The sequence below is a fragment of the Panthera tigris genome, chromosome F2 (genome assembly GCF_018350195.1).
Source record: "Panthera tigris isolate Pti1 chromosome F2, P.tigris_Pti1_mat1.1, whole genome shotgun sequence".
NCBI lineage: Eukaryota > Metazoa > Chordata > Mammalia > Carnivora > Felidae > Panthera > Panthera tigris.
The window spans coordinates 16418495-16444150 of NC_056676.1; the positions used below are offsets into that span (position 1 = coordinate 16418495).

Genomic DNA, 25656 nt, shown 5'->3' on the forward strand with positions numbered 1-25656 from the left:
ATCAGACTTGAGAGAAGAGTGGAGAACTTCAGCAAAGAGAAAATATTAAACAAGAACTGGTCAGCTGAAGAAATGTAACAAATGAAAAATCCACTAGGAGGAACTAACAACAGATTAGAGGATGCAAAAGAATGGATCGAGATCTGGAAGGGTACAACAAAGAATCCAAGCCAAACGGCAAAAAAGGAATTTAAAAAGTGGGGATAGGTTAAGAAACTACTGGGACAACAAACATACTAACATGCACATGATAGGAGTCCCAGAAGAACATAGAAGGGGAGAAAACTTATTTGAAGAAATAATACCTGAAAACTTTCCTAATCTGGGTAAGAAAGCAGACACCCAGGAAAAAGTGTGCAATGAGAGCCACACCACAACGTATTATAATTAAAATAGAAAAAGGTAAAGATAGAAAAATCTTGCAGGCAGCAAAACAGAGCCATAAACAAGGGAAACCCCCATAAGACTATCAGTTGATTTTCCAGCAGAAATTTGGCTGGCAAGAAAGGAGTGGCAAGGTAATACTTAAAATGCTGAAAGGGGAGGGGTGCCTGGGTGGCTCAGTCGCTTAAGCAGCCAACTTAAGCTCAGGTCATGATCTCACAGTTCACGGGTTCAAGCCCCTTGTCAGACTCTCTGCTGACAGCTCAGAGCCTGGAGCTTCAGATTCTGTGTGTCTGTCTCTCTCTGCCCTTCCCCTGCTCATACTCTCTCAAAAATGAACAAACACAAAAAATTTAAAATAAAATCCTGAGAGGGGAAAACATAACCAGAATACTTTACCCTGCAAGGGTAACATTCAGAATTAAAGGGAAGATAAGAGTTTCCCAGACAAGTAAAAGCAAGACGTTCATCACCACTAAACCAGCCTTACAAGAAATGTTAAAGGGTCTTTGTTAAGCAGAAAAGTCCATAACTGGAAATAAAAAATATGTGAAAGGAAAAAAATGTCACTGGTAAAGGCTATTAAGCACTTAAAAAATTAGTATGAAGACTGAAGACAAAACTAGTGAGATTAATTAGAACTACAATAAATAGTATTGTAAGGGATACACAAAAATGTCAGTTGAGGTCAAAAACAGAAGATGTGGGGGGTAGGGAATAAAAATTAGTGCTTTTGGGGTGCCTGGGTGGCTCGGTTAAGTGTCTGACTTTGGCTCAGGTCACGATCTCACAGTTGGTAAGTTTGAGCCCTGCATCAGGCTCTGTGCTAACAGCTCAGAGCCTGGAGCCTGCTTCAGATTCTGTCTCCCCCTCTGCCCCTCCCCCACCCCCACCCACACTCTGTCTCTCTCTCAAAAATAAAAACATTAAAAAAAATTAGTGCTTTTAGGATTTGTTTCAACTTAAGCAATTACCAGCTTAAAATAGACTAGTATGTATATAGGTCAATATATATGAACCTCCTGGTAACCAGAAACCAAAAACCTACAATAGATACACAAAAAATAAAGGAACTCAAACATAACAGAAAACCATCAAACCAAAAGGGAAGAGACCAAGAGAAGAAAGGAACAGAGAACTACTACAAAAACAGAAAACAATGAACAAAATGGCAATAAGTACTCATCAATAATCACTTTAAATGCAAATGAACTTAAAACCTAAAACAGGTGAGTTAGAATGTTAATTTCTTTGGCTACCAGAAGTTGCATCCCAGAATCGCTAAATTCTGTTAGGAAGTAGTTTTAAAGATGAGAAACATAGAGATGCTCAATCCACCAAGCACATGCATGGTATTTTCCAAAACAATGTCAGCCCCCACTGACTGCATTAGATTTTCACTAAAATGAAGTTCACTTGTGATCAGTTTGTTCATTTGACCCACTGTTAGCAAAGAATGTAGCAAATATTTTATGTTATTGGAAAAAATGTAAATGAACCAAATACTTTAATCAAAAGACACAGGCGGTGGCTGAATGAATTTTAGAAAGATCTATCTATCTATATGCTGCCTACAAGAGACTTATTTCAGATCTAAAGACCCATATCTTCTGGAAGTGAAGGGATGAAAAAAGTTATTCCATAGAAAGAGAAACAGAAAGCTGGTGTAACAATATACGTATCACACAAAACAGACAAAAATGTAACAAAAGGGCATTACTTAATGATAAAGCGTTGATCCAAGAAGAGGATATAACATTGGTAGATATCTACGCAGTCAACATAGGAGCATGTAAATATATAAAGCAAAGTATTAACAGACAATGACATAAAGAGAGAAACCGACTGTAATACTTTAATAGTGGGGGACATCAATACCTCACATCAATGGATAGATCATCCAAAAAAATAAGAAAACATTGGCTTTAAAAGACACATTAGACCAGATGGACTTCATGATAGATATATACAGAATACTCCATCCCCCAAAATAAAGAATACAGATTCTTTTCAAGTGTACACAGGACATTCTCCAGGACAGATCATGTTAGGCCACAAAACAACTCTCAATAAATTCAAGAAGACTGAAATCATACCAGGCATCACTTTCCTGATTACAACAGTATAAAACTAGAAATCAACTACAAGAAGAAAACGCAAACACATGGAGACTAAAAAAACATGTTATTAAGAAGTCAGTGAAGAAATCAAAGAGGAAATAAACACCTTGAGGTCAGTGAAAACCAAAACAACTTTCCAAAAGCCATGTAATACAGCAAAAAGTCCTATGAAGGAAGTTCACAGCAATACAGGCCTACCTCAAGAAACCAGAAAAATCTCAAGTAAACAACCTAACTTCATATCTAAAGTTAGTAGAAGGAAGGAAATAATAAAAATCAGAGGCCAGCATTACCCTGATAAAAGCAGATGAACCACAAGAAAAGAAAATTACAGGCCAATATCCTCAATACACAGAGATGCAAAAATCCTCAACCAAGTATTAGCAAACAGAATTTAGTATATTAAAAGATCATACACCACAATCAAATGGGATTTCTTTCAGGGATGGTTCAACATTTGCAAATCAATCAAGGTGATACACCACATTCACTAAAGGAGCATAGGGGGCCCTGGGGGTGGCTCAAGTCAGTTGAGCATCTGACTTCGGCTCAGGTCATGATCTCGCGGTTCCTGAGTTCGAGCCCCACATACGGCTTGCTGCTGTCAGTGTAGAGCCTGCTTCGGATGTTCTGTCCCCCTCTCAGCCCCTCCCATGCTTGAACTCTCTCTCAAAAATAAACATTAAGAAAAAAAAGATAAAAATTGTATGATTATCTCAACAGATGCAGAAAAATCATTTGACAAAATTCGATAACTCAACAAAGTGGGCGTAGAAGGAACATATCTAAACATAATAAAGGCCACGTATGACAAACCTGAAAGTTTTCCTCTAAGATCGGAACAAGACAGGGATGCCCACTCTTGCAACTTTTATTCAACAGAGTATTGGGAATTCTAGCTATCATGAAAGAAGAAGAAAAGACATCCAAATGGGAAAAGTAGCAGCAAAAGTCACTATTTGCAGTTGACATAGTATACATAAAAAAAATCTTGAAGACTCCACCAAGATTCATTTATCATAACTATAAATGAATTCAGTCAAGAAGCAGTATAGAAAATTAACATGCAGAAATCAGTTGCAGTTCTATACACTAAGAAAGAGCTATCAGAAAAAAAAAATTAAGAAAATAATACCGTCTGTAATTGCATCACAAAGAAAATACCTAGGAATATTTAAAGAGGTGAAAATCCTATACTATGACAACTAAAAGACACTGTTGAAAGAAACTGAAGATGACACATACCAATGCCTATGGATTATAAGAATTAATATTGTTAAAATGTCCATACTACCCAAAACAATCTACAGATCCACAGCAATCTCTATCAAAATACCAACATTTTTCAGAGAACTAGAACAAATAATCCTAAGATTTGTGTGGAACAACCAAAGACCCTTCAATAGCCAAAGCAATCCTGAGAAAGAACAAGAAAGCTGGAGGCATCACGCTGATTTCAAACCTTATTACAAAATCTAGTAATTAAAACAGTATAATACTGGCATGAAAACAGACATAGATTAATGGGACAGAATAAAGAGCCCCAAAATAGATCCAGGCATATAGGGTCAGTTAATCTACAATAAAGGAGCCAAGGATGCACAATATCTCAATAAATGGTGTTGGGAAACTGGACTATTTTATACCATATACAGAAATACATTCAAAATGGATTAAGACTTGAATATAAGACCTAAAACCATAACCTTCTAGAAGAAACCCTAGGCAGTGGTCTTAAAATATGTTTTTGGACCAGTTTCCTCAGGCAAGGGCAATAAAAACTAAAATAACAAGTGGGATCATATCAAACTAAAAAGTTTTGCACAGCAAAGGAAACCCATCAACAAAACTAAAAGGCAACCTCCTGAGTGGGAGCCAGTATTTGCAAATCATACACGATAAGGGGTTAATATCCAAAATATATAACAAACTCACATAACTTAGTATCAAGAAAACAACCAACCTGATTTTAAAAAAATGGGCAGGGGACTTGAGTAGGTATTTTTCCAAAGAAGACAGACAGATGGCCAACAGGCACATGAAAAGATGCTTAGCCTCATCCATCATCAGGGAAATGCAAACTGAAACCACAATATCACTTCATACCTATCAGATTGACTATTATCAAAAAGGAAAAATAACAAGTGTTGGTGAGGATGTGGAGACTATACTTTAGAATCAAATTTGAAAGCTAGATGGTTTTACCAGTCATGGATATTAACAAAAAAAAAAAAACCAAAAAACTCAAGAATTACTAGAAATGGTGTCATTTTCATCGACCAAACTAAACCATTCTCTGAACCCACACCCCAACATTGTGCACTCATTTCATAAAATAAAGAAACCTGCCATATAACAGAACACTTTTCACACATCATTTTGTCACTCAAACATTTTGAGAACAGAGACGAGGGTTTTGTAATTTTTAATACCTTTATTATATCCAGTGCAGTACTCTGCACACAACAGGAACCCAGATATTGCTGACCACATGATTCAGCACAGACAGATTAGTTTCAATATCATTTCTCAATGTTATAGATTGATGGCTAAAGAGAAAACACATTAATACCGAATTAGTTTGTTCAAACATCGATGGCCCAATTGAAGCTAGCCCTGTGCTAATAAGCACAAGAGCCTAGAAGTTGGAGGAGACCTGCTGTGCGCCCCCTGTCAGCTCACCTCCGAGGAAAAGACCATGGATCCTTGGGGGCCTTCCAAAGACACAGGTTGTCTGCAGATCCGTAGCGAGCAAGGAATGGCTCAGACTAAGTCTTGCACATAACTGTACAACTGTATGTTTCAGATGTGTGCTGATGCCATGGTGAGTAGTATGCACATTTATTTAAAAACATTAGTGAATGCATAGTAGCTGTCGGTCACTGTTTATTTTCTCAAGCAGGAGACACTGATCAGGAGAGGATTTAAACAAAATATTTATACATTAAAAAAAGTACACATGAAAACACTGTAAACCCCTGATGTGAAAGTTAGAGTTTTAAGAAAACTCAAAGTTTTAAGAGCCAAGAAAGCATTTTGGAAAAGAAACTGTTATAGGAATCTTCAAAGAATTACTAGCACCTCTAACCTGTACCTCAGGTACAAATATATTTTCCAGGTTTGCAAAGGACATAAAATATTTGCTTCTTTTATACAAAGAGGATCATTATAAATCATCACATTTACAGAATAGAAATATTGACCAGGTACCAGATTGGTTTTTCATTAAGCTACGGCTTGCCAAAGTTTTCTCTCCAAGGACCTTTACCTCCAGAGCAGAGGAGATGCCCCCCTACTACTGAAGTGTTGGGTAGAGCCCCACAGGGCTGCGACATGCTCGACAATTCTTTGAAGTCTCCTGTTTTAAAAGTTCATGTGAATTTTTCTGTTCCATAACATTTACTTATTTGAAATGTAATCTTCTAAATTTCTGAACTGTTTCCTCAAATTTTTCTAGAAAACCAATGTTCAAGGAATATAGGTTATATTTAAGGAGCAGGGCTATAGATGGTGACTTCCACATATATGTAACAAAACATAATCTGTCAGTGGGTTTATTCTACGTGTAGGCAGGAAATGGGAGCAACATTGAGGTGTCTCCCCCAAGAAAGGAAATAAGATAATCCTTTGACTATCAAACAATAAGAAATGGATCAGAGCAGAAGTAAGCAATCGTACACCGGCAGATGGAACCCAGGCAGGTTCAACTGAGACAAAGGCTGAAGGTACTGACAGATTTACTGGATGTGCCCATCAGAAGCTGATGTGGAGAGGCAACTACTGGCAGAGAATCTCTACAATCATCCGGGGGAAGAGCGTACCCTGGTCCACAAACATGAAAATCAGCAGGTGAGTCCCCATAGGGAGATGGATGCATGAGGTAACTTGCTTCCCTTGCTCAGAATCCACGCTCACCAAGTAACCGGCTGATCATAAATGGACTTCCCCAGAAGATTTGCCTAAAGGGAGAGAATGATTGATAGTTACATTTCTCATTGTAAATTAAAGTACTAACATTTTTAACAACTATCAGTTACTGTGAGCTTGGTTAATGTGAGTTTCCTCTAAGACCGTTGTGCTCTGCATGTGCTGACATACTAGGTCTGTAAAGATCTAATCAGACAACTAGATGCATCAGATCTGCCAGGATGATGCCACCTTAAGTGGTCACTGACCTTCCCCAGGGACAGTCCGCTCTATACCATCAAACTCCTGTACCTGCTCTGTCCAATATGGTAGCTACCAGCCACATGCGGATATTATTGAGCACTTGAAATGTGGCTAGTCTGAACGGAGATGTGCTGTAAGTGTAAAATACGCACCAGATTTCAAAGACTTGGTATCCGCCCCCCCTCCTCCCCGCCCCCTGGCCAAGAAAGAATGTAAAACATCTCAATAATTGTTCTCTAAGATAATGACTACATATTGAAACAATATTTTGGATATATTGGAATAAAAGTTAATTAATTCCACTGGTTTCTTTTCCCTTTTGTAGATGTGGCTAGTAGAAAATTGAAAATTCACTTACGTGTGGCTCACATTTTATTTCTATTGGACATCATTCTTCTGTGCAAATAATGACAGTATGTTTGACTTTAAAACTTGTACTATATCCTTCCTAATGAATTGGACTTGAGAAGACACAGGAGAGGCCCAGTGGTGCCTTTCTTACATTGATACCAACCAAGGAGAATTACGTGGCCATTTCTTATTACTTTACTTTAAAAAAGCAATTACAGCTAGTACTTTGGTATTGTAAGAGTGCTGATATCTTATGCAATTCCCAACTGTGGGGACAAAAAAGGCTGTGGAGTCCAGAGGCCTGGGCTCAAAGCTGACTTGTACCATGTATTAGTCAGAACTCTGAGCACAAACAGTGGGGCCACTCACTCACTCGTGAGGTGCAGATAATGACAGATGACCCCAAGGGCTTGGCCAGCACCTGCATCTGCCTAAATAAATACCTGATGAGTGAATGCTAGAACCAAGAAGCTAAACCTTGGATTTCCTAGTAATTTAGTATTAAGATTTCCAAAAGATTGAGTTATAAGGTAAATATCAAAGATAAATATGTGAAAAGATAGGTTTTTATTCATCAAAAGTTAACAGCAACAGGCACATATTAAAATGAGTATGGCAAAGCCTTTTACAAAGGGCTTTACACTCAAGCTTTCTCCCAAGAAAATGGCTGTTGCAACGAACTGTAAACATAATCAATAAACAGTCTTTTACAGTAACAAGGGAAATACAATTGAACTAAAAGAAAGCACCGGTTTCTCTTAAAACTAGATTACAGTTGTGCTTACTATACATAAAACAATTTAAAACAAATTACAAAAGTGGAATGTTTGAAGTTTAAAATTAGTCCTTAGATTTTGTCCTAGAAAACATCTGTTCACATCAAAAGGCCCATCAAAGGGTAACGTTTCATCAAAGGGAGGGACAAGAAAACAATGCACTTGTTTCAAATCAAAACAAGAAGTTTGGTCACTTAGCTTTGTGCATAGTTTAAGGCAACTGGAGCGGTCTGTTACAGCTCGCCTACCTTCCCCTCCCCCAGTGTGGCTGCGCACCGTGTCACATTCTAAGATAATAAATAAAAGCTTACGTTTCAAATCCTTTCCCACATGGATAAATATAACACATGCACAGTCACACATGCACAAACATGCACGCAAACATACGTCCACACATCCACACACAACATACCTCTCACGCACTGCAGCGAAAGGGACTTTAGTACCCTTGCTCTGAAGGACACACTTCCCCATCCCACTTTATTTCAGATTGGCAAATACCCTGAGCTGTTTATGGTGTTTTAAACATTCCACCTGTTTCTTGCATGTGCAGGTCAAGAGTACAGTAGTGAAAACAACATGCAATGTCTTCACTGCAGAATCATAATACAGCTAGGACACTGGTGTTCTTCCCCTCCCGCCCCAAATCAGAAACTAACAGTTAAAAAAAATTGCATTGCCAAACAGCACTGGAGGGAAAGCTTGGCGGTACTCTATGATAAATGCTCAGTTTCCAGTGCGCAAAATAAAACTATAGCAAAAGGGAGGCTTTGGTGGCATCCAAAGAAGAAAAAGGCAAACCAGGGGGAAAGAGCTGCAGTTTAAGTCTGATCTTTAAAATTGTTAGTGGTTCCTTCACAATCATGCTCCAAGGCAATTTAGAACCAATATTTCAGAGTTGATTTGTAAACATCGAGTCTTGCAGGAGGCAGCAGAGGCTGGGCACTTCACATTTCCTTTTTCTCAGAGAGAACTTAGTGGAAGGTACAGATACACAACGTTGCGTCAGACTGGTTAAATTCCAAGAGATTTCTGCTGAAAGCTACAGTTCAAGTTTCACGGTTCGAGGAGCAAATGCTTTGAAAAACTGGTGGCACGTTGCGAAACTTCCTTCGTTACTCCTTTCGGATCCGCTCCTGCTGGGCTTTGCATATTCAAGGTTTCACACGAAAGCCAAGTGCATATTGCTGTATGTTCAGGTCTTATAATTAAAAAGTGGGGTCGCATGATCCAGTAGAGGACACCTTGGGAATAAATAACGCTGGCCTCATTCCCTCGGAAACGTTGGCAGTCAAGAAAGTCCTCTCACCTCAAGACCCCATTTCACATTTCTAAAAACCTGCAGGAGGCAGTCTGTTCCGACGATTCTGGGGGCTATGATAACCGATTTTCCTGAGGTAATAGCTGTGAGTTCAACTCCTCGAACGCAGCATCAGTGTCCTCACTGGTGGACTGTTCTCTCTGCAACCCCTTCCAACTGGCTTTATTCAGCCCCATATGTCCGAGCATTGTCTGGGATAGCCTGGTATTGGAAAACCTGGCCCATTCTGTGAATAAAGGCTCCACGAGGTAAGTCATGAAACCTGGAGAAAATAAGAGAAAAAAAGGTCTTAACATATATTCTGAAACTTTGTCTTCAGAACATCTATCCAGTGTTTATTCTCTTAAGTCCTATTCTAATATCACCTAAGTTTTCAGTGTGTGTGTGTGTGTGTGTGTGTGTGTGTGTGTGTGTGTGTAAATGTACATAACTTCTCTGAAGAATCTATTTAGTAGCTCAATGGAACTTTAAGTCAAGATGAATTGACAAACACATCAACTCTTTTCTGACGGTTCCTTTCAGCTACACCACTACATCCTATATGAGCAAACACTCAGCGGTCCTCTCAACTCTGCAGAAAGCAGGGCAGACAGTTGCAGTGAGACAGCTAGAGGCTAAGAGGGGTCTCTTGCAAGCCTGTGGGTGATGAGGCCTGAGCTGAAGTGGGGCTGGTGACGTGCTGCTGGGTTTCGCCCCCTCAGGGATGGCATCTTCACACCTGGTCATGGTTACGCTTGGCCACTTTATTTAAGTCAGAATTTACGGAACCAAAACTCATGACAAAAATTACGAGCCTAAAAAGAACAGAGCGTATTAGCTTCAGCAATTATTAAAATGAACACCAAAAGCGTACCAGGGTCCTACTTTTTAAACAACTCATATAACTGATCTCTCTTAATTTGTAGTCAGAAAGGGAAAATGAGTGATTTCTGGGTTGTCTGTACCTTTAGGTTGTACAGCACTCATGCGGACATTATGCCTGATTTAACACTACAGTGTATCTTATACTCCTAGAAAATACCTCGTCAGTCAAATCACATATATTGGAGAAACATTTAGCATTATTTCCTCAACTTTTGATCTGTTAAGGAGGAGGAGCATGTACATTCGAATTCTATCATTGCTATGTAACAGTTTTAAAATTTTCTTCATCTCTAAAAACTTTTTCATTTCAGCAAAAGACCATGTAGACCACAGGCCACACAGGTTTCATTTAGGCAACAAAAAATTCTGGAGTTAAAGCAATCAGCACCCACTACTTTTAATTAGAAAAGTGTACAAATTGTGGTATCTGAAATAGTAATTAATATTGGAAATAAGGCCTTTCACTCCCTCCACGCATATTAACGGAGAACCTGCTATCTATGCCAGGCACTGTTCTAGGGTGGCCAGGAATATAGCAGTGAATGGACAGACAAGATGTGCCCTCAAGGAGTTACATTCTGGTGAAGAGAAAGACATAACAAATAGAGGAAAATGTCACCTCTGCGGTCAAAGAACACGGCAGCTTTTTGGTAGCCATCCTCACACCACAGTGTCAGGCTGAACCAGTCACCCAGAGCCCTGTCGCTTCCAGGTGCCACAGTTAAGTGGTGAATCGCTAGAGTTTTATACCCAAATGCAGAACCTTATTATCATGCTTTTACATGAGTTTCATCTTATTTGATTCACCCGTTATTCCAACTGGTTGAGAGCTTTTGGATCTTGCCTCTAACAACCAACAAATTAGTATTACTTGTGGCTCTAAGTTAACCTCATTCTTTTAGGTCTTAAGCACCCGACAAAAATGGATGGGCTGGGGTCATGGACAGAGACAGCCACACAGCACCCTCCTGGAGGGCGGGGCTCTATTCATTAGCTGCTTGTGAATCCACTTGTTGTACGAGCCCATGTGCCTCTCTCTTACCCCCACAGATACCACAGGACACCTTGTCAAATGCCTTACTTCCCCAGTATGTGTTCTTTTCTTGTTTAACAAAACCATTATTTCTATCAAAGAAGGAAACTGTATTAATTACACATGACATCTACTTACTGACCCTATGCTGGCTCTGAATAACCACTGTTTAGCACAGTATTTATTCTGTGTAATTTATAACTATAAATTGGGCAAACTATCTGAAAAGGAGGCTACGAGAAGTCCATGTCTCCTAGGGTTGTTGTGAGGAGTTGGCAGATGTCAGCTCTTACCATCATTTCCCTTATCCTTGTCCCTTAGATAGCCTGACCTAGAAGTGCTGACACTGACAAGATCTGTAGACTGAAGTGAAGAATTTAAGGGATCTAGCTTCCTTTCATTTTTAGAAATTGTAGTTTTTAAAAACCTACTGTCAAATTAATCTAGAGAGTCACTGACTCCAGCAAAAGAACTTAAAAGTAGCTACAATGACTTTGCTACTCATTCACCTATCTTCAATTTAATTCCCTTTGCCCATATTTCACCTGTTCTTTTGCATTTGAAGGTTTTTCTACTTGAGACTCAGGGTACCCCAGATCTGCTTCTTAAGTGTCTTCTTATCCCCCCCAAAGAAAGCTTCCCCCTCTGCAAAATTCTCCAGGCTTCTGGCTGGTTGAGCCCCAGCACCACCCTCCCCTGCCCCCGCCATTCCCGCAGGTCTGTGCCACACTCTTCTGGGCCTGGCTCTTTATCTTTCCTACCTGTTCGTCTGCCATCAAGTCGGTTACTACCCACAGCCTTCCACATGACAATGTCTTGCAATTACTACGTAAGTATCAGATTTCTGAATTTCTGACCCCTACAAGCCTCTTTTCAAAGCACTATGCCACAGACATGTGCTGTCTTCTGGATTTCTAGAAACTTTATCTTTCTGAAGTTTGTGCACCCATTTCTTTATGTTCAACCCAATCCTCAAAGGCCCTACTCAACACCAGCTACCAAAATCACATTCATCCCGCAATACCTTGTTGACTTACCCATCCCCACGCTGGCCTCCTACTTTACGTTCAAAACCCCAACACCCACTCCTGTGCTCTTTTACAATAAGCTGCCCCTATTTTAATCAGCAAATTTCCCTGTGCTTTCCGTTACAATTATGTCTCACTTAATCAATAGTTCTCTAGTGCCTCCTGCTTCTAGGTGCAGTGCAAAGCCTCAGGAATGCATCGCTGCAGGAAGGACCTGGGAGCTAGGGGAGACATACATCTAGTGCTTTGGAGGCCTGGAAAAGGAACGACCGACTCTGCCTGGAGAGAGCAGAAGGTGGCATCTGGAGGAGGTGGATCTTCAAGAAAAATGAGTCCATCAGGCAGGTGGGGAGGAGTGGCGAGGGGGAAAGAGTAAAGGGGTGCCATGGATTTGGGGAACACTGCAGAGTCCCAGGTTGCCGCGGGTATGTGAGGGGAAGTTGCCGGGGAGAGAACCGAAGAGACTACTCGAGGGAAGCTTACAAGAGGCCTGTACAGGATGCTGAAGAATTAATCCACAGGCGGTGACAGAGAAAAGTAAGCCACAGTGGAAAATGGACTTCACATTATAATTGTGCTCAGTGGTCACTGTTTTCATTTTAGAATGCAATCCCAGAATTATGCAAAAGAAGCTTCCACATGAGCAAATCACGTATTCTGTCAGTTTTAAAACAAAGTTACTGCTACCTGCTTTGCAAATATCATGGTTTTTATGACCTAAGATTAAATGAGAGTAAATTATAGATAGAGCCCCAAAAAGGAAAAATGGGTAAAATTTCTTAAATTAAAAAATAGAAATGAGCACAATTTTAATAATTTATATTTCAGATGTAGATCTCTTCTTGGCAAAATTAAAATTGGCGGCATGTTTCTAACCAGCTAGAAGTATGTATAGTTACCAATCTGGATGTTGGCAATAGATTCAGTCTGACGATCACAAAGTGGACTCACACCCAAATGATACTTCTTTTCTATATCTCCTAAAATGATAAAAACAAGATAGAATGATTCATGTGGAACATAACTATTGCTTAAGTATACAGTTAAAGTCTTCATCTTACCTGTAAATTCCTTAGAAAATGCATGACATACTTAATCCTCAAGAGAGGATGGCTTCTAAATTAGTTCTTTTTAAAATTTTTAAGTTATTCACACATAGAAAAGGTTGCCAAGCTGATATCCTATTTTAAATGGAGGAGATGAAGAATTTTACTAGGTGTTACCCCAAGACTATAATTCTGTCAGCATTTTAATTTAAAACTTAGATTTCTAAAAGGAAGGTGCATGCAATGAAGATCCTTGGTTCCTGTTTTTAAATTACTAAAACCAACTTGCACGTTCACAGGGCCATGGGACCCTCCAAAAGGGATGAGGATGGTACAAGGTCAGGGAAATCTTTCTGGACAGCGAAATTTCTAACCTGACTTATGTCTATTTATAAATGCAAATGTTCACATTTCATCATTTCCAAAGAGATCTGGTAATTCCCAAAATATGCTCAATTTGTACATTATTGCCTGTATGTACATCTACGCTGAGTTGTCACTAAAAATACCAACAAGCATCTATTGCCTGACTCCTGTAAATGTCTGGGTTTGTTTATTCAAATGATGCTAAAAAATGAATTGAACAGACTACTTATCACTCAAAACTGTAACTTGCCTTGATGGAAGAATTCCTCTGTTACTTTTTCACTCCACTGCTTGCTTAATTCCCAGGTCCGACATGGGTTACAAATATCAGCACATTTCAAAGCCATCTAGCAAGCAAAATATTAAAATTCTTTAAAGAAAAAACTAAAATTTCAATTGTACTAAGCTTAAGTATACTCCAATAGTGGGAAAAAAGGACACTTTAATGAAGAAAAATGCTGCAACAGAAAATTCACTGTCTTTTATATTAATTCTATGATGCTATTATGTCTATCAATCATGTCTTCAGGAATGCTAAATGACACTTTATACCCAAGAGCCAAGCATAAGGACTGGACTAAACATAAAGCTACAAATAAATCATTGTATTCTCGCTCATTTTTAGATCCAAGAACTAATTTGTGAAAATAAAACACTTGGCTAAAAGATGCTCAACATCACTCATCTCAGGGAAATACAAATCAAAACCATGATGAGATACCACCTCACAACCGTCAGAATGGCTAAAATTAACAACACAACAAAACAACAGATGTTGGCGACAACGTAGAGAAAAGGAACCCTCTTGTACTGCTGGTGGGAATGCAAACTGGTGCAGCCACTCGGGATAATAGGATGGAGGTTCCCCAAAAAGTTAAAAACAGACTACCCTACAATCCAGCAATTATACTACTAGGTATTTACCCAAAGGATACAAAAATACAGATTCGAAGGGGTACATGGTACCCTGATGTTTATAGCAGCATTCATTAGCAATAACAGCCAAAGTATGGAGAAACCACCAGTGTCCACTGACTGATAATGGATAAAGAAGATATGGAATATATATATACATATTTTATATATATATATATATATTTTATATATACATAAAATATGCCTACACACACACACACACACACACACACACACACACACACACACAGGAATATTACTCAGCCATCAAAAGGAACGAAACCTTGCGATTTGCAATGACATGGATGGAGCTAGAGTGTATTATGCTAAGCAAAATAAGTCAATCAGAAAAAAGACAAATACCATATGATTTCTCTCATATGTGGGATTTAAGAAATGGAAGAGATGAACATATTGGAAGGGGGTGAAGAAGAGAGTGAAACAAACCATAATAGACTCTTAAAATTTTGTTTTTAATGTTTATTCATTTTTTGAGAAAGAGCAAGTGTGAGCATGCATGAGTGGGGGAGGGGCAGAGAGAGAGGGAGACACAGAATCTAAAGCAGGCTCTAGGCTCTGAGCTGTCAGTACAGAGCCCAATGTGGGGCTCGAACCCACAAACTAACTGCAAGGTCATGACCTGAGCTAAAGTCAGAAGTTTAACCGACTGAGCCACCCAGGTGCCCCACCATAAGAGACTCTTAACAAAGGAGAAGTGAGGGTTGATGGAGGGAGGTGGGTGGGGGATGGGCTAGATGGGTGATGGGTACTAAGGTGGGCACTTGTGATGAATACTGGGTGTTGTATGTAGGTCACTGAATTCTGCTCCTGAAACCAATACTGCACTGTATGTTAACTAAGTAGAATTTGAGTAAAAATTTGAAAAAAATTCATAAAAAAATAATAAAATAAAATAAATTACTGTTTGTTGGTCAGTACCCTAATCTCACAAAAATGGTTTTTGTTAGAAATCACGAGTATGGGGGCGCCTGGGTGGCTCAGTTGGTTAAGCGGCCGACTTCGGCTCAGGTCACGATCTCGCGGTCCGTGAGTTCGAGCCCCGCATCGGGCTCTGTGCTGACAGCTCAGAGCCTGGAGCCCGCTTCAGATTCTGTGTCTCCCTCTCTCTCTGTCCCTCCCCTGTTCATGCTCTGTCTCTCTCTGTCTCAAAAATAAATAAACGTTAAAAAAAAAAAAAAAAAAAAAAAGAAATCACGAGTATGAAAACTACAAAAACAACGGTGCTTTCCTAAGGAGAAGATTCACCTTCTGTAAGATATTTTACTAATGGAAGGAAATCCCACAGCTTTCCCTCAAAATTTAACCACTCTGAAAGCTACACTAGATTACTTCATTTTTATTCTAACAGTCATGTGATTTACCCTAGAAAGAATCTTTCCCAACCCCATTTTACCTGTAAAACCAAATGCCTATGCCTGGCATCTTCAAGGCGTAAATCACCTCTGTCCAAATGGGACCGGAACAATGACAGATACTCATTTTGGCGACTGATGTCTGTGGCTAGTATCAAAGCACCTATCTGAGTCTCCATTTGTTGCCTGGAATTAGAGAAATATAAAAAGAAAATACAAGACTTTCAATTAAATAGTTACTTCTTGATTTTTTTTTCTTAAACTTAATATTCTGCCATTCAACTTTTAACCTATCATAAAAAATGAATTTTAAAGAATGCATTTTTAAAAACCTACTAAAATCATCAAAACTAAAACCAAAGGAGTTTGTAGGAAAGTACAAATATGTGTACATTCCCAAAAGAATGCCTTTATTTTGCCAGCCAAGGAGGAATTAGTTGTCTAAAAACAAATCCATATGAGCCTGATACGTTATTTTATAAAATTTTTGGCTGGGATGTGCTGAGGGTACACAACTTTGGTTTCTTTCTTGGGTGTCTGATATCTGGAAGTCAGATGGTTGGCTCAAACGGAGAAAGAACAGCCCATTCAACAACTAAGTCTGGTAGATATTTTGACTAAGATGCATGATTATATGCTGACAAAACCCCACCAAACAATTTGATAAAGTTTAGATGTAACTGTATTTTCAAGGTCAAATTCTAGAATCAATTATCTACATGAATATCCAACTTTTCTGGAAAGGAAAAGGTAACATGTTAATGCAAATACATCATATCATTTTTAAAACTGTCTCAAGTAAAAAAATAATTAAGACTGTCTCAAGTCAAATAATAAGAGAAATAAACTTAAAAAAAAACAAAAAAAAACCTTCCTTTTTTCCCCTCAATGGGCTGTAGCGAACATTATCTTTGTATAAATATCAGTAAAGAGCTGTCAACAGATTAAAAGGCTCACAATATTGGATATTAAATGAAATAAATCCTAAATAAAGGAAACATAAAAGAATGCTATTAGGTAGTATTCCTTACTGTCAATTTTTATCGATAGGGTTAATCATCAAATGTAAAACATGACAAAAAGAAGAAAGCAAACATTTTAATCTGCTTTAATCAAGAAAAAGATAACTTATATATTCAAAAACTATGGTTTAAGCAATTTTTCTATTTGTACTACAGCAAGAAACAATTTTACTTACCAGAAGTATTGTCATAACTCCAAATGGTATCCATGAATAAAGATTTAAAAAATAAAAAATAAAGTCCAGCTTTTTTCTTATGGTCATTACACAAAATACTTAAGTTTTTAAAATAAAGTTGTTTTAAATTATGAAATGGAAAAAGGAAAGAACAATAATAGTAACTTAAATTTTAGTACCCAAACTTATTTTTATGCCTCACCTTGTTTCTAGAATTAGATGGTTTATATCCACTTACATGGTTTTCTTAAGAGCATCTTCTCTCAGTGAGACATTATTAAAAGCTTTTGTTTGTGGATCAGTGAGAAGAGATTTTGTTAATCACCATCATATCGGGCTTATTTGCACTGATGCTTATTAGGCTTTCAAATGGCCTGCTTAACATTAAATGGTCTTTTCTTAAAAAATCAGTATTTCCTGTTCTTTCCATCATTATTTTATCCTATGCTCCCAAAGTGACTCCAGGGCTATGCTATTGAGGTATAAAGCATTTTTTTTTACTTATAGATTTTGAAAATTTCCTGAAACTTTTAATGAGGGTATTTATGATACAGAATAATTAATTTCTTTATACCTAGAACATAAGGTTTTATTCAAATGAGCATAAAATGGAAACATGTAACACTATTTACATAAATAGTAAACTATGACTGAGGCAATGTGTATTTGGAGTGAATTTATAATACTCAAATCTACGGAATGATCCATAAAAAAAAAATCACTAAAAAAATACTACTGTCTTCACTGCAGAACAGGTTTAAATTACTAGAATTTTGATATAAACCTTTAAGATAAAATAGTTCAGCCATTAAACAAAAACTGAAAACTGTGGGAACACCTGAATAATTTTGAAACCTTTATGAAATTGTTTTGCCAACTTAATTTCCATTGTTCATAACAAATTAAATGTGTCTTAATCCAACCTACCTGCTTTCTGATGGCATATGTGAGAATAAGCCAGATTCTCTCAATAATCCCACTGCAGATCTCCAGTGGTGATTTTCCAGTACTGAGGTATTCTACAAAAAGGGGCATATCTGAGTTATTTAATAGCGAGTCTCTTTCTGAACATAAAGAATTATCTGTAGGTAATATTAATCTGGCTAAAATTCTAATGTTCATGGACAATCTGTTTACTACTTTGACTCCATTAAAACATTCTCCAGAATGCAAGAATATTAAATCTCATGATAAAATTGCACTGACCTTGTATAAAGTTGCCAAGTAATGGTTAGTTTTAATAAGGAAAGGTTGATTAACACCTGGATGATCCAGATCATGAGTGGCAGCTGCAATTAAGCTCAGCAAGACATCCCAAGGGGTTACAGAACTGGCAAGCTGAAGTGGGACAAAAGAATTAATTACAGACATATCTGAAATAAACTCTGTACCATTACAGTAGTTTTGAATTTGCCTCAAATGGTAGTGTCGCGTCTCCTCCCCCTTCATGTTTTTCAGACTGTTCATTAAGGGCACCAAGCACCTGCCAGGTGCTGTCCTCATCACGACACGAGGGAGAGGTAGAATATGATGTGTGTTCCCGTCCACACAGAGTTTACAGACCTTGTCCTTACACTGTGTTCATTTGAGACAGACTTACTCAAAATGACAGCCAAAGTATAAATGATCTTTTTTGAGAAATGGGTTTAAAACAAACACAGGTTTCTGTATGTTTATTACCATAGTTGTTACCAACAGAAGACCTATGAGGTCTTTCAACTTTTTTTTATTGCAGTAAGAACAGTTAATGTGAGATCTACGCTCACATTATCAGAGCTTTAAGTGTACAATTACATAAGACCTATGACTGAAGGCGCTTATTCATCAACAAATTGGTTACTAGACTTCAATTAAGAATCCAAACTGTAGGGGCGCCTGGATGGCTCAGTCAGTTAAGCGGCCGACTTTGGCTCAGGTCATGATCTCGCAGTCTGTGAGTTCGAGCCCCGCGTCAGGCTCTGTGCTGACAGCTCAGCCTGGAGCCTGTTTCAGATTCTGTGTCTCCCTCTCTCTGACCCTCCCCCGTTCATGCTCTGTCTCTCTCTGTCTCAAAAATAAATAAACGTTAAAAAAAAAATTAGAATCCAAACTGTACCATTACTTCTGAGGTCTTTAATGTTTAAGGAAGCTGAGTAATCCTGGGGCAGTCTACATCCACTTTATTATGAAAATCCTCTCCCGACAGATGGATATAGTCAGAACAGCGTTCACAATATAGTCACCTCAGAAAAAGTGATCGTGTAAGCGAGCAATTATAATGTTACTCTCAATAATCATTGCAGATCTTAGCTGATACAATAAAATAATCACAAGGGGTAAGTTAATTACCTGACTGAAACGGTCAATGGTAAATAACAAACTGTCAGTAGTAAAAAAAAAAAAAAATAATGATTACCTTTATAATAAAGACAAAGAAGCCAACGATATTAAGACAATTTTTAAAGTGGGTTAAAAACAAGGCAACTGTTGCTTCGGATTCTGTGTCTCCCTCTCTTTGCTTCTCCCCACTCGTGCTCTCTCTTTCTCTCAAAAATAAATAAATGTAAAAAAAAAATTAAAAAAACAAAACAAAACAAGGCTACTGTTATTTCCATTCCTTTAACTGTATCTGGTAATGCCGGACAGTAACAACAAGGTGTGTGAAGAAGAAACTGCAAACCATTTGATGGAGACGTCTGCAAAGCTATCATCAGGACCCTTTTCCAAATAAAAAACTAGTAATGCTGAGTTTTCCTGTGTTCAACAAAAAAGTCACTGTTTTTATTGTTGCTATTAGGTGCTAATAGGCTCAACTCGAACACAATTATAATCTGTGTAAGCTCAGCTATGAAAACACAGAAAGTAAACACTCAAGTTAGGGCTGATGTCAAGTACAGAAAGAAGGCACTTTGCCCTAACTTTCTAGCAATTTGGGGGGGCTTTGAGTATTTCTTTTTGCACTTAAGAGTCCAGGAATTAACTCTTACACAGAAATCATATATAAAAACTGAAAGCAGATTTCTTTTTTTTTTTTTTTTTTTTTTTAACGTTTATTTATTTTTGAGACAGAGAGAGACAGAGCATGAACAGGGGAGGGGCAGAGAGAGAGGGAGACACAGAATCTGAAACAGGCTCCAGGCTCTGAGCGGTCAGCACAGAGCCCGATGCGGGGCTCGAACTCACGGACTGTGAGATCATGACCTGAGCCGAAGTCGGAAGCTCAACCGACCAAGCCACCCAGGCGCCCCTCTTTTGTTTTTTTGAAAATGTTTATTCATTTTTTGAGGGACAGAGAGAGACAGAGCGTGAGTAGGGGTGGGTGGGCCGAGAGAGAAGGAGACACAGAATCCGAAGCAGGTTTCAGGCTCCAAGCTGTCAGCACAGAGCCAGACGCCGGGCTGGAACTCACGAACTATGAGATCTTGACTAAACTATGAGATCCTGAGCTAAAGTTGGACGCCTAACTGACTGAGCCACTCAGGTGCCCGGAAAGCAGGTTTCTCACTAAATACTATATTTAAGCCTTTCTATTTGATTCCCTCTGCACCGGCATTTTTCTATAGGTGACTCCTTCTCAAATTTTTCCTTTAAATTTACGTGGTTTCTGACCACCTTATCTACAGCTGTAAATGCTTGCCATCCTCTGGTCACTCTCCAGCACATTCCTCGATTTAGATTCCTTCACAGCAGTAATTACTACAATATATGTCAACATTCTATTTATTTGTCTAATGACTGCTTCCCCCACTGGGACCTTTCCTGTCCTGTTTACCACTGGATTCCTAGCACCAGGAAAATGTACTGAATGAAAGCACTTGAAAGTGTGAAGCCTTGTGAAAGCCCAGGCAGTAAGAGATACAATCTTAAGGCTTTTTTTAGAATGTACTTGTAAAACTGAATGAATCTATTTTAAAATGTAAACTACAATAAAGGAGAAAGGAATTTTTGCATTTTAGGGCTTAGTGATTTTATCTCCTTCACTGAAGCTTTGACTAAGTTCACTAAGTATGTTAACCATGAAAAGTATTTTTTAAAAAAATACTTGAGAGAGAAAGAGGGAGGGAGAGGGAGAGAGGGAGGGAAGGAGGGAGGGAGAGAGGGAAGGAAAGAGGGAGAGAGAGAGAGTGTGAGCGAGCGCATGTGAACGCACTCACAAGCGGGGAAGAGGCAGAGAGAGAGGAAGAGAGAGCATCCCAAGCAGGCTCTGTGACAGCACAGAACCAAACCATAAGTTCGTGACCTTGAGCCAAAATCAAGAGTCAGACGCTTAACTGACTGAGCCACCTAGGAGCCAAGTATTTCAAATAAGTGTAATCAAAGCTGCATAAGGCAAAAAGTATTTAAAATAAGAAATATCAGATACATAGGCAAAAAAAAAAGCTTAAAATTAGTGCTGCCAGAGCTGCACAGGTAAGGCAGCATTTTTATTCATTTTTACCACACCCTTCCCACTCTCGCCTTGCCCCGTGCCTGGCATCAGCCCTTACCTTCCACGCCCCTGGCTTCTGGTTGGGTGTGGCCAGTGGAAGATGGGAGGGGAGCCACCTTCACAGACCTGTGCACCAGCTTAATTAACCTCCTCTGTGTCTCACAGAACGTGACACTTACCTTCATCATTCCATTTACCTGGCTGTATGGTGATTATCAGTTTCTCCCAAAAACTCTCAACAGAGGCTTCAGCCTTGGCCCAGAGTTTTTTTTAAAAGCTCAATTAGAAAATTCGGGCACTCAGGAGTATACATTTGTCAAAAATGTACCCATAAAATGTATATATTTTATTGTGGCATACAAGTGATACCACAATGAAGTTGCTTTTTAAAAAAAGCCATGATGTATATATATACTCTAAAAACTGGGGTATTTCACATATTCCACAATCTCTTGAAAAATGACAAGACTGATGACCACATGGCTATATTCTCAGAACTGGCATCAAATAGCACAATCTGATTTAGTCAGTTTGCTTTCCCTTCTAACATCTAGTGGGAACTCAGATCCCAGGGGGAGAAGAGTTTAGAAACAGGGCTGAGGGTAAGCAAATGTGATTTCAGGACCATCAGGGGTAGGAAACATCCAAAGACAAACACGGCTTTCCGTTATCATCTACAGTTGATCCCTACATCTGTATCTCCAACAGATTCTCTTCTCTGCTCCAGACTCTCTTATCCAACTCTCTATTCAACATCTCCACTTGGATACCACACAAACACATTTAACTCTACATGTCCAAAGTGGAGGTCATCATCTCTACCAGCCTCACCCCCAAAACTTGCTCCCTTTTCTACGTACTTTCTCTCACAGAATTCCACACTCTACTCAGCTGCCCCACGCAGTCTTCATTGACTCTTCTCTCTGCTTCATTCCCCAAAGATGCAGACACCATAGGCTAGGCACTGTAACTCCCAAGAGATCTTACAGACCGTCTACCTCTCTCCTTCCCCAAAGCCCCTTGCCTAGCTTGGGCCACCAGGCTCTTTCATGGTGCACCGAAACAAAACAGCTTCTGACAGGTGTGGGAAAGTCTCCTGCTCCCCTTCTGTAGCTCCCCGTTCATTCTCTGAATTGGACTAATGCTGTGCGGCCCTCATGGAGGTTACAAGGAGCTTGGTGTAAATGCCGGTGTCTTAACACAGAGTTGGGGGTTTCGTCGGATCCAGACCTCACCTGGACTTCTCCAGCTCCTCTCTCAACAATCACTCAGTTGTCCAACTGCTGTACAAATATAACCAGGATGGGAAACTTGATCCAGCCAGATCTCAGTTTAGTGAAGGAAGCCTCTGATTTTGAGTCAAATCACTCATTTAAGGAAAAGTATTTGAAAGTAAGTCAAGGAATTTTCTTAGGATTCGCACCCCCTGCAAATGTCAGCATCTTACCTTAGGTTCTTTCAAGTAACAGTGCATGGCCTGAGTAACATCTGCAGCATGGACCGCATTGTGGTAAGGGTTCTGACTGTGGTAATCTTCTTGAATCATAACTGCATCAAAGAAAAAAGATCTCAAATTTAGTTGTACGTGGGAGGCCTGTGCAAAGTACAAGAACCGCGACAATTATGAGTTTTCCACTTACAATCTTCATGTGGCTACCAGCTAGCTGTTCAGATTCAGATGGATGACAATCACTCAGAACTCACATGTATGTCCAAAGAATCCATACCACTGTGGCTGCTAACTTGTTTGAAATTATCAGAAGGTATTCATGTCAAAACAATAAATATTTTGTTTATTTTTCTTTTTTATTTAAGTGTTACTTATTTTTGAGAGAGGGAGAGACAGAGTGCTAGCGGGGGAGGGGCAGAGAGAGAGAGGGAGACACACAGAATCTGAAACAGGCTCCAGGCTCTGAGCTGTGAGCACAGAGCCTGATGTGGGGCTCGAACTCACGAGCCATCAGATCATGACCTGAGCCGGTAGTCGGATGCTTGACTGACTGAGCCACCCAGGTGCCTCTCTTTTAAAATGTGAACCTATCATTGTACCAAACTCCTCTCTTTCAAATGTAATTTAAGAAGAGTTTCTCGGTTTCATTAAAAGCATTGCAATTCACTCAACAAACACTTATCGTGCCAAGTACTGTTTTAGACTCTAGAAATTTATCAGTAAACAAAAAACTTTATGAAGCTAAAATATTATAGTTATTAGGGCATATGAAGGTGATCCCATGGGCGCATCATCAGTGAGGCATTCGTTTCAGAACTGGAATTAGTTTTTCAGTAGTAGGGATGGACCTTCTCTTAATCCTACTGTCTCTGCTCCATGTCTGTTAGGCTTTCATGAAAAAGGAGACTAGGATTAGGGGTGGAGTTATCCCTGTTGCCATCAAGCCTGCAGGATGGCCCCAAGGGCATAACACTGTAATCTACTGGTCACTAGTAAAGTGAGCCAATTCCACAGTGGTGAACCATGACTCACTGGTGAGAAGGAAAGAGCATTAGAATTATGTATTTACTTTAACCCATCCTTTCAAATAGCCTTTGAATTACTCTTGTTAATATCTATTTTTATATATGTTTTATAATTTACACAATTTGTTAGTGGAGTATTACGGGTATACAAATTAGAAATAAATATGCAGGAAAAGTCTCTCAAAAGTCCTAGGTAATAAATTTATCTTAGTTCAGTATTTAAGAGGAAAGAAAATATTACCTTCTTTTTTAAAAAAAGTAATCCTCATGCTAATTTTCTTCTAACATATTTATTTGGCAAAAAAGTTCAGCTTTTTCCCTAGCAAAACAGTCTTACACAAATATCACCGTGCACATTTAAACATATTAAAAATAATCTTTAAGTTTAACGTAAAGAGATTTCTGGGATCAGAAAAAGAGAACACCTAAGTGCAATGCACCTAATCTTTTAAAGTTTGAGCCTTCAAAGTTTGGAAAAAGGACAGAAATTGTGTCATCTTTGTGACAAAGCTGTGGTCAACCTAAGAGACTGACTGCAAAAGTGTCCCACTTCTTCACCATGCCCTCCATTCATGGCTTTGAACCTTCAAAGCTACCTGGACGAGAGGTGTCATTCACCCCTATCAGACTTGCTTTGGCCAACAGCATGGGGTGGAAGTGATGGAGAGCCAGACGTGGAGAGCCAGTCTCAGGGGTCCGGGTACACCAGCTCCCTTGGAGACTGCCCATCACTCTGAACAAGCTCAGTTTGTCATAAAATATATTTCCTTCTTTTTTTGTTTTTAATGTGAATTTATTAAGGGGCCAAACTCCTCTGACTCCTTTGAATTAAATGGGGGACCATGTAGAGCTGAGCCACATGAAGCCCAGTGTCCCAGCTGAGGTCCCAGTCCAGGCCCACAGAGTAGCTTGCCTGTTGTCAACTGCAGGTACATAAATGAACTCAGCTAGACTACAAGCAGCATTCAACAGCCCCACAGACTCAGGAGCTGAGTAAGTGTGTGTCATTCCAAGCCACAAAAATTTAGGGTAGTCTGTTTTAGAGCCATAGCTAACTGAAAAAACTGATGAAAACTTAAAACAGATTCTTGTTCAAATGTTATTTCTGTTAAATGGGTTAGAATCACTTACCTAAAAATCTACGAAGTTTCATCATATCTAAATGGAAGTACTCAATTAATCCATGAAGACTAAATAAATGAAAGGTTAAACTTACTAGACTATTTCCTAAAATGAAAAAAGAAGAGATATTAGTAGGAAATATAGACTAGCATAATTACATTGTGCTTCCAAATATGGGTTTTGAATATAAAACACAGAGAGTACAAATTCCTATGTTTTGTCTTTCTAAAACATACATCCTTAATTTTACCAGCTGTGAACTTTAATTCTTATATCTTTTTTCCATTCTAAGGAAAAAAATGGGCTTTGTTTCATTTTTCTACAACCAAATAACTGGAAGATAAGCATTTTCGAATCAGTTTTTTTGAAAGACACCAAAGTAATTAGAATCAGTAGAAAACTTTGCACCAACTCCACCTAGACATCCCTCAACCACATCACTAACTGTATGAGGATGTCCAATCAAAGTCAACTGTGGTAGCTGCACCTTGTTCACTAGAGGTTGTGTTTGTTCTTCAAGGTACAGAGCTAGGAGGAGGGATCGATGACCTCAAGATCAAAACTCTGAACTCAACCACTTGTCTACCTCACACTTGTAGCAAGAAATCTGAGTAGCTGGAAGGGGCGGGTGGTCACAAAACTAAATAGAATTCTATTCTAACACTAAGTTCACAGTCAACAATTATACAGCAATCTTACTATGTTT

General features: G+C 38.9%; 1 protein-coding gene across 4 annotated transcripts in view; it reads right to left on the reverse strand.

Moving 5' to 3' along the window:
• Nucleotides 1-7573: 7573 nt before the first annotated feature.
• Nucleotides 7574-25656, reverse strand: part of PDE7A (phosphodiesterase 7A) — a 122626-nt gene continuing 104543 nt past the window's right edge. For 3 of the 4 annotated variants that reach the window (XM_042972709.1, XM_042972710.1, XM_007085015.3), the window contains exons 6-13: nucleotides 24960-25055; nucleotides 22801-22901; nucleotides 18152-18283; nucleotides 17873-17964; nucleotides 15789-15933; nucleotides 13710-13806; nucleotides 12947-13027; nucleotides 7574-9384 (exon numbers count right to left, since the gene is read on the reverse strand). In XM_042972709.1, the coding sequence (XP_042828643.1) occupies nucleotides 9176-9384; nucleotides 12947-13027; nucleotides 13710-13806; nucleotides 15789-15933; nucleotides 17873-17964; nucleotides 18152-18283; nucleotides 22801-22901; nucleotides 24960-25055 (953 nt within the window). In that variant the 3' untranslated portion in view covers nucleotides 7574-9175. Of the gene's footprint in view, nucleotides 9385-12944; nucleotides 13028-13108; nucleotides 13229-13709; nucleotides 13807-15788; nucleotides 15934-17872; nucleotides 17965-18151; nucleotides 18284-22800; nucleotides 22902-24959; nucleotides 25056-25656 lie in introns of those variants that run through there. The other variant, XR_006212801.1, reaches the window with a different exon arrangement.